The sequence below is a fragment of the Schistocerca cancellata genome, chromosome 4, assembly GCF_023864275.1.
Source record: "Schistocerca cancellata isolate TAMUIC-IGC-003103 chromosome 4, iqSchCanc2.1, whole genome shotgun sequence".
NCBI lineage: Eukaryota > Metazoa > Arthropoda > Insecta > Orthoptera > Acrididae > Schistocerca > Schistocerca cancellata.
Window position 1 is genome coordinate 580865084 of NC_064629.1, and position 12020 is coordinate 580877103.

The window sequence follows — 12020 nt, forward strand, 5'->3', positions numbered from 1 at the left end:
AAGTCTAAGAGACCGTGTAAAAGTCAAAATGATTTACCAATGAATTATTTACCAATATATCAAGGGGGGAAACTAAAGCATTGCCATTCCTTGGTGACGATACAATTAGAATGAGAATTGTGATAGCTGACTGTACCACTCAACTAGTTTTAGCAGTTTCTATTGAGGATTCCAAGTCAAGTAAAAAAAAAAATTTTAAAAATCTGTTGAGCCTTACATAAAATCCAAGGTTTTGGATAATTAATGGGAACACAGAATAATCAGGCATATGCAGTATAAATTGTACTAAGTTGTTGGGAATACCTTTTCTGCTTTACATAAGTGAAGACTGCATCCTTACACAAATATACACACAATTAAAATCATGTTACAGTATTACTGTATACTAGGTATCCACTTCTGTGTGACAAATTCAATAAAGAAGTAAGAGAGGAACATCAGTATTCAGCTGTTGCATGGGAATAAAATTACAAATGCCTTTCAACACTTGTAGCATGTACTTGTGTCTAATATAGTGTGGTAATACAAAGCAACTGGGCAGTGAAGACAAAAAGCTAGAGAAAAATTATTAAAGTCTAAATCATTATCTCAGTGATGCTGAGTATAGAAAGAGTGAAAAAGCAATAAACAACTGTGCATGTCATGAATAACCTATAATGCTCATATTATAATACACTTAGAAGAAAGGTTTCACAGTTTGATTTATTTGAGGTGACAGTGCAAACATTCTGACATCCTCCTGTCTGATCTGTTGTGGAGAAGCTGTGTGTTAATTGCTGTATTGAAACCAACTCCCAGTACCCCATTCTGTACCATAGTAGACTTAAAATATTGTACACTTCTCAACTGAGTTATTAGTATTCTAAATCATTATGAATAGTGAAAAAAGCCACATCCCTCTGTTAATACTGTGTCTGTGAAATCTAAATATAGGTCAGAAAGGTATAAAGTATTCTGGGCTGCAGGAACTAGCAATACTGCACCTCGCTACTTCATGTGCACATTTGTTCCAGATGCGACTGATTCTAAACATGTGTTGCTTATTTTCCTATGCACTGGAATAAATGGTTTGATGTGCACATATTACTTTGGCTATGTCTCTAGCATTATTGTGTAGGTGTAGCTTATGCAATGATAGGAAAGTACTAAGTTGCAGTCCATACCTCAAAATACTACATTACGTGCTACTGCCAAAATAATGGAATTATCAAACTTTCACGTGTATAGTATTTGTACTAATTGACACACTTTGCACTGTAGACCATGAAATAAAGTTTTGACTGTTACTATAATCGGAATGATGTCTGAATTGCAAGATTTTCACACTCCAAAATAGTAGACAGCTAGTTTGGAATGGGCTAATCAAAATACTACTTGCTTTATTTTAAAATAACTGTCAGCCTTAGATGATTGGTCTTCTCAAAATGCCAGTCAACATGAGAGATAGACTAATGTATTGGTTTTGTTCTTGTAAATGCATGTAATAATAACTGAACACTTAACTGAAATGGGATTCATGTGATCACAGTTGCTTCACGAAGAAGCAAGAGTTTGGATTGTGAAAGTGTATTTAGCTATTTATTAACATTAATTAGCTATAGAGTAATTAATCTTCATATTTACTATGTTAATTTAACAATTTCGTTTTTCTTGTTTTGTAACTTCAGAGATGTTGTTCTTATCGACGAAGGTGAAAGTGATTTAAAGTCACAACTGGACATTGTGAAACAACATATGGCAATATACTGTGGCCCCAGTATTTCGTGGATTGGTATAACAGGTATGCAAACAGTACTTTTCTTCCTTTTCTCTGGAAGGGGTGGGGAGGGGGGGGGGGGGGGAGCAGCAGGGTGGCAGTGAAATACTGACAAACAGCAAGGAAACTGAAAATCTGAATATGCATACCTACCCTGGTTAAAGCTGCTCTTCGTGTCATGATCTGTTTGTGCATGGTAGAGAACAATACTTGAAGATTGACTAGTAACATGAAGGGATGGAAGGAAACACCACATTAATTGATGGGGATATTTGCAGAATGAGCAGAAAAGCCTGCAAAGTGAATTTATAGAATCATCTCATTTTTATTCAGGTTTAGACATGATGTTCTGTTGCTGATATTATTGTTATGGGGGTGATTCTCAGTCTTAATTTATAATGTATTGTAGTTTTTATTTTTTTCTCCTCATAGCATTCCTTATGGTCTATACCCTGCTGTGCTTCCCTGATGGTACAAACTAGCAAGTCTTCTTGGTCATACTGACAAGTTTGCAAATTGAGGACCCAGAGTGTGTGACTGCTCAGTACTGCCATTAGATTAATATTGTGAAATATGAGCTCTGTTTAGGAATTGTCATTGATTGCAATGTTAGGACAAGGCATGGAAAGAGCATTTGGTTCTTGCCTGTAATAGGTACCTGAATCAGTGGAATGGTACACCCTCAACTGCATGAATTAATAGAATTGGATCAATCACCACTGTAATGAGCAATTTGTGTTGTTGAGAAGAGACAATTTGCAACTGTTACCATTCACTCATCCACCAGACCTGGTAGTTTACGTTTTCTTACTACCACTATGTGCTTCTCTTTGTAGAGGTAGTTTCTGAGATTAAGGTGACACTTTTGCAAAGACAGCTTATCCCCAGTGGCAGTTCAGATGGCCATTTTGGCTGTATTAACAATTAGCCAGTCAACAAAACCATCATTATGACACACTCGTGGTGATAGCAAGAAAGAGGGGACTGTTTGAATAAATTTGGTAATCTAGAATATGATGAGGGAACAGGCAGAACTCTGAAATCAGGTAAGCAACTTCATAGTGAAACTGTTATAGTTGAAAATTAGAATCACAGAGAGCAACAAATCCCCAGAAGTTAGAGAGACCAAGTGAAGTAGTTCTGGGGTTAAAGAATTGTACTCACTTTCAGGAAAGCCGTGCTTCAAATTCCTACCCAGCCACACTGATTTTGGTTTTTGTGGTTTACCCAAATCTTGTCAGGCAAATGTTGGTTTATCCTACAGAAAACTGATGGATGAAAAGGCTACATTTCCATTGAATTTTTGGTTTAGTGTTTCTATTCAGTTGTATTACCAGTGGAATAGTCAATATTAAAACAATACCATACATTCCAGTGCTCTTGTAATATTTTAAATGTGTGAAGTTAAGGCATAGTAATATGGGCATAGAGCCCCTGCAACACACAGAAAATGTCATATAGGTATGTGTGACTATGGAACAGCATATGCACTCCCACATGTTTGTTCTATTCTTTGGGCATTAGTCTGGTTTGGAATCAGGACAAATTAAGAATTTGAAAGTGACATATGTTGACATAATGACTGAAAATATAAAACATGATTCTGTTATATTTCTTAATACTATTTCTGTTAGAAGGAGTCACAATCGAGCTGCAACAGTCCATTACAAACAGTATTTTAAGGTGATTAAAAATGTTATTAGGAAGGCAAAAAGTATGTGGTATGCAAATAGAGTAGCTAATTCTCGGGATAAAATCCTAACCATATGGTCAGTCGTGAAGGAGGTGTTGGTCGTCAACACCAGGTTGAGGACATAAAGTCAGTACATAGTAGGAATGTTCCAGGTATTGATAAGTTGGATATATGTACAATATTTAATAATGACTTTCTGAATATAGCAGATGAACTAAATAGAAGCTTAGTTGCTACAGGGAATCTTATAACTCTCATAGATTTTGGAGACTTATGTGAAATAGTCCTACATGATACTGACAAGGGGAAGATTAAGTCAATAATTAAATCACTAAACACTAAGGACTCACACGGTTGTGATGGGGTATCTAACAGAGTACTAAAGTACTGTTCTGCATATGTTAGCCCGGTACTTAGCCATATCTATAACTTTTCCTTTTGGAATGGTCAGCTTCCTAACAATTAAAGTACACAATTGTGAGGCTACTTTACAAAAAAAGGGAAAGGATAATATAGACAATTTTAGACCTATTTCTATGCCGTCAGTGTTTGATAAAGTCATTGAAAAGGCTGTATATACGAGGGTAATTGATCATTTCAATTCACATAATTTGCTGTCAAATGTAGAGTTTGGTTTAACAACTGAAAATGCTATATTCTCTTTTCTGTGCAAGTTCATGGCATGTAGAAAATAAACGGATGGTAAATCACAGTACTACTCAATTTTTACAGTTTCTAACATGCAATTCAACAAAAACTAACATTCTGATTACACAGAATGGGCATATGATTAGTAGAAAGCCCATGTTCAGGATCTCGTTCAAAAACTAAACACTGCTTTATTTACCATTAGAACAGTACTTTAAAATAAGTAATAGTCCAACACAAAAAGTAGTCTACTTTGCTTATTTTCATTTGCTTATGACATATGGTATTATTTTTAGAATGACTCTTCTGGTTCAAAAAGGGGTATTTTTGGCCCTGAAACAGGTGGCTCAAGCAATATGTGGTGTAAATTTGTAAACCTCTTGTCGACCCTTGTTCAGTAGTCTGGGAATTCTGAAATTGGTCTCTAAATACATATTTTCTTTAATGGCATTTGTTGTTAACAATATCACCTTATTCCCAAGAGTTAGCAGCTGTCATTCAGTTTATAGTAGGTAGGTAGAAATCCAATCTGCATTCAGAATGCAGCTCCTTGACTCTTGTGCTTAAGGTTGTGTGCTATTCTGCTGCATCCCCTTTCAGTGAGCTGCCACAAGACTTCTAACATCTTAGCAGTAACCCACACACTTTCAGGTCTAAAATGAAGTTTCCTCATGGTTCAGTCTTTTTATTCTGTCAAGGAACTCACGGAAGAAGTAAAAAATTAAGCTAATTCCTGTGTTATGTCATTGATTATGATGATTTAAAATTATGTCTTGTCATCTATATAGGATTCATATACATTTCATTTTATCTATTATTACTCTTCTGTAGTACACTGAAGCACCAAAGAAACTGGTATAGGCATGCGTATTCAAATACAGAGATATGTAAACAGGCGGAATACGGCCATGCAGTCGGCAGTGCTATATAAGACAAGTGTCTGGCACAGTCGTTAGATTGGTTACTGCTGGTACAGTGGCAGGTTATCAAGATTTAAGTGAGTTTGAACTTAGTGTTGCAGTCAGCACACAAGTGATGGGGCACAGCATCTCCAAGGTAGCGACGAAGTGCGGATTTTCCCATATGACCATTTCATGAATGTACTGTGAATATCAGAAATCCGTTAAAACATCAAATCTCCAACATTGCTGCAGCCAGAAAAAGATCCTGCAAGAGCGGGACCAATGACGACTGAAAAGGATTGTTGAGTGTCACAGAAGTGCAACCCTTCCACAGATTGCTGCAGATATCAATGCTGGGCCCTCAACAAGTGTCAACGTGTGAACCATTCAATGAAACATCATTGATATGGGCTTTCAGAACCAAAGGCCCACTCGTGTACCCTTGATGACTGGACAGCACAAAGCTTTATGCCTCATCTTGCCCCGTCACCACCAACACTGGACTGTTGATGACTTGAAACATGTTCCCTGGTTGGACGAGTCTCGTTTCAAATTGTATCGAGTGGATGGATGTGTACGGGTATGGAGCCAACCTCATGAATCCATGTACCCTGCATGTCAGGGTACTGTTCAAGCTGGTGGAGGCTCAGTAATGGTGTGGAGTATGTGCAGTTGGAGTGATATGGGACCCTTGATACATCTAGATATGATTCTGACAGGTGACACGTACGTAAGCATCCTGTCTGATCACCTGCATCCATTCCTGTCCATTGTGCATTCCGACAGACTTGGGCAATTAAAGCAGGACATAGTGACACTCCACACGTCCAGAATTGCTGCAGAGTGGCTCCACTCTTCTGAGTTTAAACACTTCCGCTGGCCACCAAACTCCCAAGACATGAATATTATTGAGCATATCTAGGATGCCTTGCAACATGCTGTTCAGAAGAGATCTCCACCCTCTCATACTCTTGCGGATTTGTGGACTGCCCTGCAGGATTCATGGTGTCAGTTCCCTCCAGCACTACTTCAGACATTAGTCAAGATCATGCCGCATCTTGTTGTGCATTCTCGTGAGGCCCTACATGATATCAGGCAGGTGTATCAGTTTCTTTGGTTCTTCAGTGTAATTTCATGTACTGACTCGGTCCATTACCATGGAGACTTGCTCCTCAATTTGATCCTATGGAACGTGACATATAAAATAAAATAAAAAAATACACATGTCATTGTCATCAGGATTAATACTTGTCATTATGTAATATTCTTGCTAATCTCCTCGGATCAGCTGAACGCTAGTACCTATCTAACAAGAGTTATGACTGTAGCACTACAAACAAGTTCTTACTGTGATGTTCTAAATGCAGACCAATTGTTAACAGCCATAGCATGCAGGTTTTGAAGACAGTGTAATACTATTCAGAAGAACTAGGCAATATCGTGGTGAGAATATATGTAAATAATGCTATTTCATAAAATTACAGCTCCATAGAGAAATTACTAGACATTAAATTCAAAGGAAATTATAAGCAGAATGGGAGAAGAAGTTGAATAAAAATCCAGGAAAAAATGTGCATATCTAGACATTACAATACTGTCAATGTGGTTACATGAAGCTTATAAAAAGAAGTCAGTTCAGGAGTCAAATGTACTACCTATTTTGATTAGCTCTATGCACTGAATATGACCACCATGACTACTGTATCAATTTAACAGTTATCAATTATTTAATAAATGATTGTATATTATTGGAAAGCTGTAAATCAAACATATGGAGACAGCATGTATTACCAACATTAGTAGAAGTCTACAGTAAAACTGGCTAAAGTCTAGGTCAGGGCCAACAGCAGTCTCGGCGGTGCTTATCTACTGCTCATAGATTAGCAACATGTCAGTTTTGTGTAGCCAGCATAACCAATGAGAGGCAATGTGTTTCTAGTGCTGAAACATTGTCTTGCTGTTTTTCAATGTATTATTGAGTTTTGAGAGAGAGATTTTGTGATTGTGCTAGTGAGTGCTATAAAGTGGACTGATTTAAGTGAGTGCTATAACGTGGACTGATTTAAGTGATTTAGTTCTGCATGGCGATGTTGCCTGTCGGTATGTGTTTTATGGGTTAGTTGCAGAGACATGAAACTATATTAAATGTGGTGGTGAAATGACTCTTTAAGAGTCAAAGGTTTTTGAGCATGGAATCATGTGTAAGTGCAACAAGAGCGGCCAGTTTAAGTAAATGGGTCAATGTTTTTTAATTCAATCGTGGAAAAAGGAAGATGGATGAGTTTTTATTAATAATAGAGTTGCACATTCAATACCTGCCTTTTCCCATGATTTAATTCAAAAACATTGATCCATCTACCTTCTCCCATGATTTAATTAAAAACATTGATCCATTTACTCAGTGCGCTCACATAGATCGATTGCGTAACAACACAGAGCAAAGAAGTATTTCACTGTTTTTTTTAAATATGCCATGGATTTTGACATTGTCCTTGGTTTGCAAATACTAGCACAGTTTAAGTAGCCTTAACTCAAACAAGGAGCAATTAAATTTATAATCCTGGTTTACAACAATGTTTCACACTTTCTTCCGATTGTATTACTTTGAATCTTCCTGGCAGATTAAAACTGTGTGCCGGACCGAGACTCGAACTCAGGACCTTTGCCTTTCACGGGCAAGTGCTCTACCAAATGAGCTACCCAAGCACGACTCACGCCCCATCCTCACAGCTTTACTTCTGCCAGTACCTTGTCTCCTACCTTCCAAACTTTACAGAAGCTCTCCTGCGAACCTTGCAGAACTAGCACTCCTGAAAGAAAGGATATTGCGGAGGCATGGCTTAGCCACAGCCTGGGGGATGTTTCTCATTCTGGTATTACTTTGAAGTTTGAAACACATCGTCTGCCTGCTGCTCTCTCATTGGCTGCATAACAGAAACAGCTTACACACCTTCTTTTGTTTCCATCATACCTCACGGCAAGTGCTGACAGCATTCCTGCACAAAATACGTAAGTACACCACTGGCCCTATTCTAGACTTTTACCCAATAAAATCCACGATGTAAATGAAGCAAACAGTCCGCCTCAATGAAGAATTATTTTTATATTGATATATACATTCTTACTTGTGTGGACCATATTGTCATGACTGTGGTGCAGTATGGTAACACAGGACTTGGGAAATCTAAATCAGTTTAAAATCAGGTAGTGAACCCGAAAATGTGATGGCACAGTAATGACACACATCTGAGTTGCAGGCCAGTAGCGAATATGCAGCTCCTTCTTGAACATTCTCACAGTATTAGTGTAGTGCTGTGAGCTTGATGTGTACTGACAGCATCTATTGTACAAAGAATTGCATATGGACATTCATTTGTGAAGGGCTACCTTCACTATCCACTGTAACTATGTCACTTCACAACAGATGCATGAAACACACAGCTCATGCAGATTGGCATAATGTCAGGTTTCAGATAAGGCCTCCTTGGATTATTTTGTGGACTGTGCAGGCAGAAGGTGATACTATGCTGAGTGTCATGTTACACTAAGTGACAAAAGAAAGTGAAGCACACAAAAGACGTGGTCAGTTAGATGTAGACACCATCATTGGGCATGTAAGTGTTTATAGAGTTGCAATTCCATGTGATGGGTACAATGGTCACAAGAGCACAATAATTTTGTTCATGTTTAGTGTTGTTTCCAGGCCTTGTTGTGTGTCTAAGGGGCATGAACAGCATCAGATGTTGAGTGAGTGGTCACCATGAAAGACATGGAGATGCCATGGACTCAGAGACAGCTGTGAAAGTTTGAAGGGGCCTCACTGAGGGCATCCATCTGGCCATCTGGTCGAATCATGCAGTATCTATTTTTGTGGAGCATTCAGACATGATAGTGGTCTGCTGTTGGACTGTGTGGGAACGTGAGGGCAGGAATACTCATTGTCAAGGTAATGGTCAACCACATCTGACCACTATGAGGGAGGACCGCCATATTGTGCACCAAGCACATCATAACCCCTTCACATCTTGGTGACCCACCCGAGAACAAGTAATGGACTCCCTGCAACATTCTGTGTCATCCTGCACCATCATTCAGAAACTAACAGCAGGTGGACTAGGGACTTATTGTCCCATGTGTAAGCTGCTGTTACCACAACAGCACAGACGACTGCATCTAGAGTGGTACTGTGACTGGCTAGCATGGACTGTTGATGAATGGTGTCACATTGTGTTCAGTGATGAATTGTGGTTCTGTGCTATCCTGAGTGATCACTGTCGGCGAGTGTGACTGCAACTTGGGGAGAGGTCTCATCCTTTCACTATTTTGGAGGGGTATGGTAGTGTTACTCTTGGTATCGTGATGTTGGGAGCCATTGGGCAATGGCTGGTAGTGATTGAGGGATCTCTAATGGCTCGACGGTACATCATGGACATCCTGCATCCTTATGTGTTACCTCTCAAAACAGCATTGTGGTGGCATTTTTCAACAGGACAAGACCCTGCCACATGACATGTCTCTCTATGAAATGAAATGTCTGTGTGATGTTGAGGTGGTCCCATGGTCAGCAAGGTTCACAGATATGTCCCTGATAGAAAATGTGCAGGACCAGTGTGGATGTCAACTCTGTCCTGGTGCCAGTATCCAGGATATCAAAGACCAGTTACAACAGTTGCGGACCAGCTTGCCTCACGAGTGGATACAATAGCTTTCTGATGCCCTTTCCAGCCATAGTACATATATCCAGGCAATAGGTGGTGACATGTCATGAGTTCTTCAAAAATTTGACTCAAATTTGTAATCACTGATACAACATGACAGACCCCTTTCAACCAGACAGTTTCATTTGGTCACCCCCACCCCTATTTTCTGCATGCTTCACTCATTTTGTCAGGCAGTGTACTTCACATGTTTTGAAATGTTGTATTGATTGAGTTATGGCTATAATGGGGGATGTCATGGGTGATATTAGAATGGTAAATTTTAAAATTTCACCATTGAATTGAGTGTTTGAAGGCTATTTGGAATGTTGATTAAAACTACTTTTGATACTGTAACAGTAACTCGATGAAAGACATAGAGGCTGAATTCACATCCATTGTCGGTGCAGATCTTCCACATCATTCCCTATGTTCCTCGGGGTAAGAGACCTCATCATCACCTGGCCACCAGACACCTGGCACAGAGACTAACTCTGAATCATTCACCTAAGACAGACAATAAAATCAACTGCCTCTCAGAATTTGAAGTCCGGCTGTATGCACAATCTGGCAAAACTATAGGAAGCATAAGTATCTGAACGAAGTGTTTTCTCCTTCTCAATCTGTTGCAGTGCTGTATCAGCTCGTGGTCTAGTAGGAAATGACATACACATTGTAAACACAGTCGCAGATTTGAATCCACTCCTTCCTCAATTTCTTAAACTGCGTCTTGATCATCGCTGAAGTTGTCAGTCTGATGGAACCTCAAGGATAATTTGCTTCACTTTATAACCAATCAGTAATAGCAAAACCTTCCAGAAACATTTTCTCCCTCTACAGCAACAAACTGCCATCTTCCACTGACCACCCAATATCAGGTGTCATCCGACAAGGTGAACATGGTGCAGCACACTTTGGACGTGTCTTTGCTCTCGCACTGGTAAGCATAAAATTGTTTATTATTTTAGATTGACTTTCTGTCTGGATTAAGTTCAATAAACTGATCGAGCACTGAGCAGTAAAGCATAGGCAGATATGAGTGTATTTATCAGTTCTCATTTTGGTAATTGCTGTTACGTATTGGATTTTTCATATTTGAAAATTGTTTAAGTGTTGCAAAATAGTCACAAGGAGAAAGATGACTGACATTTGTGACATATTGTTAACTTTGAATTTAATAGAATGGTGAACACAGTGAAGAGACCACAGCTTTGAAACCTTTCTATTGTGTATGGGGCAAGTGCAAGTGCCTTTGGGCAGAGCACATCGAAAATGGATTTTCTTGTTTTGAGGAAGGTCATTCTGGCATGAGTGATTTTCCACATTCAGGAAATCTCTATAACTGTTGTGTGATGAACTGTGACATTTGTATTCAATAGGCAAGGTTCAGAAATCTGGTGTACGAGTGTTGTGTGCTCTAATTCAAAGCAACAAAAATCAAAGTGGTGAGTACTATTGCATTTTTGCCTGAATGTCATCAGTTAGCTATTAGAACATTCCTATGCAATATATATGATGAGCTAAGATGTCTTATTTTTAACCTCTTAAGAAGAGAGTACAGGTAGAACCCTAACAGAAGACATATATTCGAGCAAAGGGCAGTATGAACATAATATTTTGCACCTGGTAGCTCAAAAAGTGCTGTGAACTATGAAGTTATACCCAGGGGTGTGTCCATTGCAGCGGTATTTGTTGCCAACAGCTGAGGTACTTCTTGGTCACACTACAAGAAAAATGCTCGACGACACTGCATCACATGTTACTACTATGGGATAATGCACTCTGCTGATTTCACAAACAAAACTATCCAGTAGTTTGTTTGGGAAGTTGTCGCTTATGCAGTTATTCTACTTATGTTATACCCTCAAAACTTTCCCACTCCTTTTTGAACAACCATCAAGAAAATTCCTTTCCGGATGAAAATGCATTTCAAACCTGGTTTGACGACATCTTTAACTCAGATCCAATAGGTTTCTACATCTGTTAATGAATAATTTTTCGCTGATATTTACTGTTGTGTTCAATAAACTAATGGATAACACACATTAAAATAAGCACTGTTCTAATGCAAATGAAGTAAAACCATGGTAGCCTTGTGGTGAAAGTCTGACATAATAAAATGTGATGTATCTGTAACATGAGTGTGCATATATCAGCATGAGTTTGTAAGATATTACTTACTTTAGTCTTAGAAAACAGCCTATATTTACTTGCTGTCCTGTGACATACTCAATTAGTATAAAAGTGCAATAGCATTTCATACATGAAGTTATATTGGCAAATGCAGAAAGAGGCATTATTAGTTGTGCAGTGTCATAAGTTTT

At 38.7% G+C, this 12020-nt stretch overlaps 1 protein-coding gene across 1 annotated transcript in view; it reads left to right on the top strand.

The window, feature by feature from the left end:
- The window catches only part of LOC126184793 (uncharacterized), a 75117-nt gene that overhangs the window by 12370 nt on the left and 50727 nt on the right, over positions 1-12020 (top strand). Inside the window, exon 2 of the mRNA XM_049927372.1 lies at positions 1668-1780. Within this exon, the coding sequence (XP_049783329.1) occupies positions 1668-1780 (113 nt within the window). The remainder of the gene's footprint in view (positions 1-1667; positions 1781-12020) is intronic.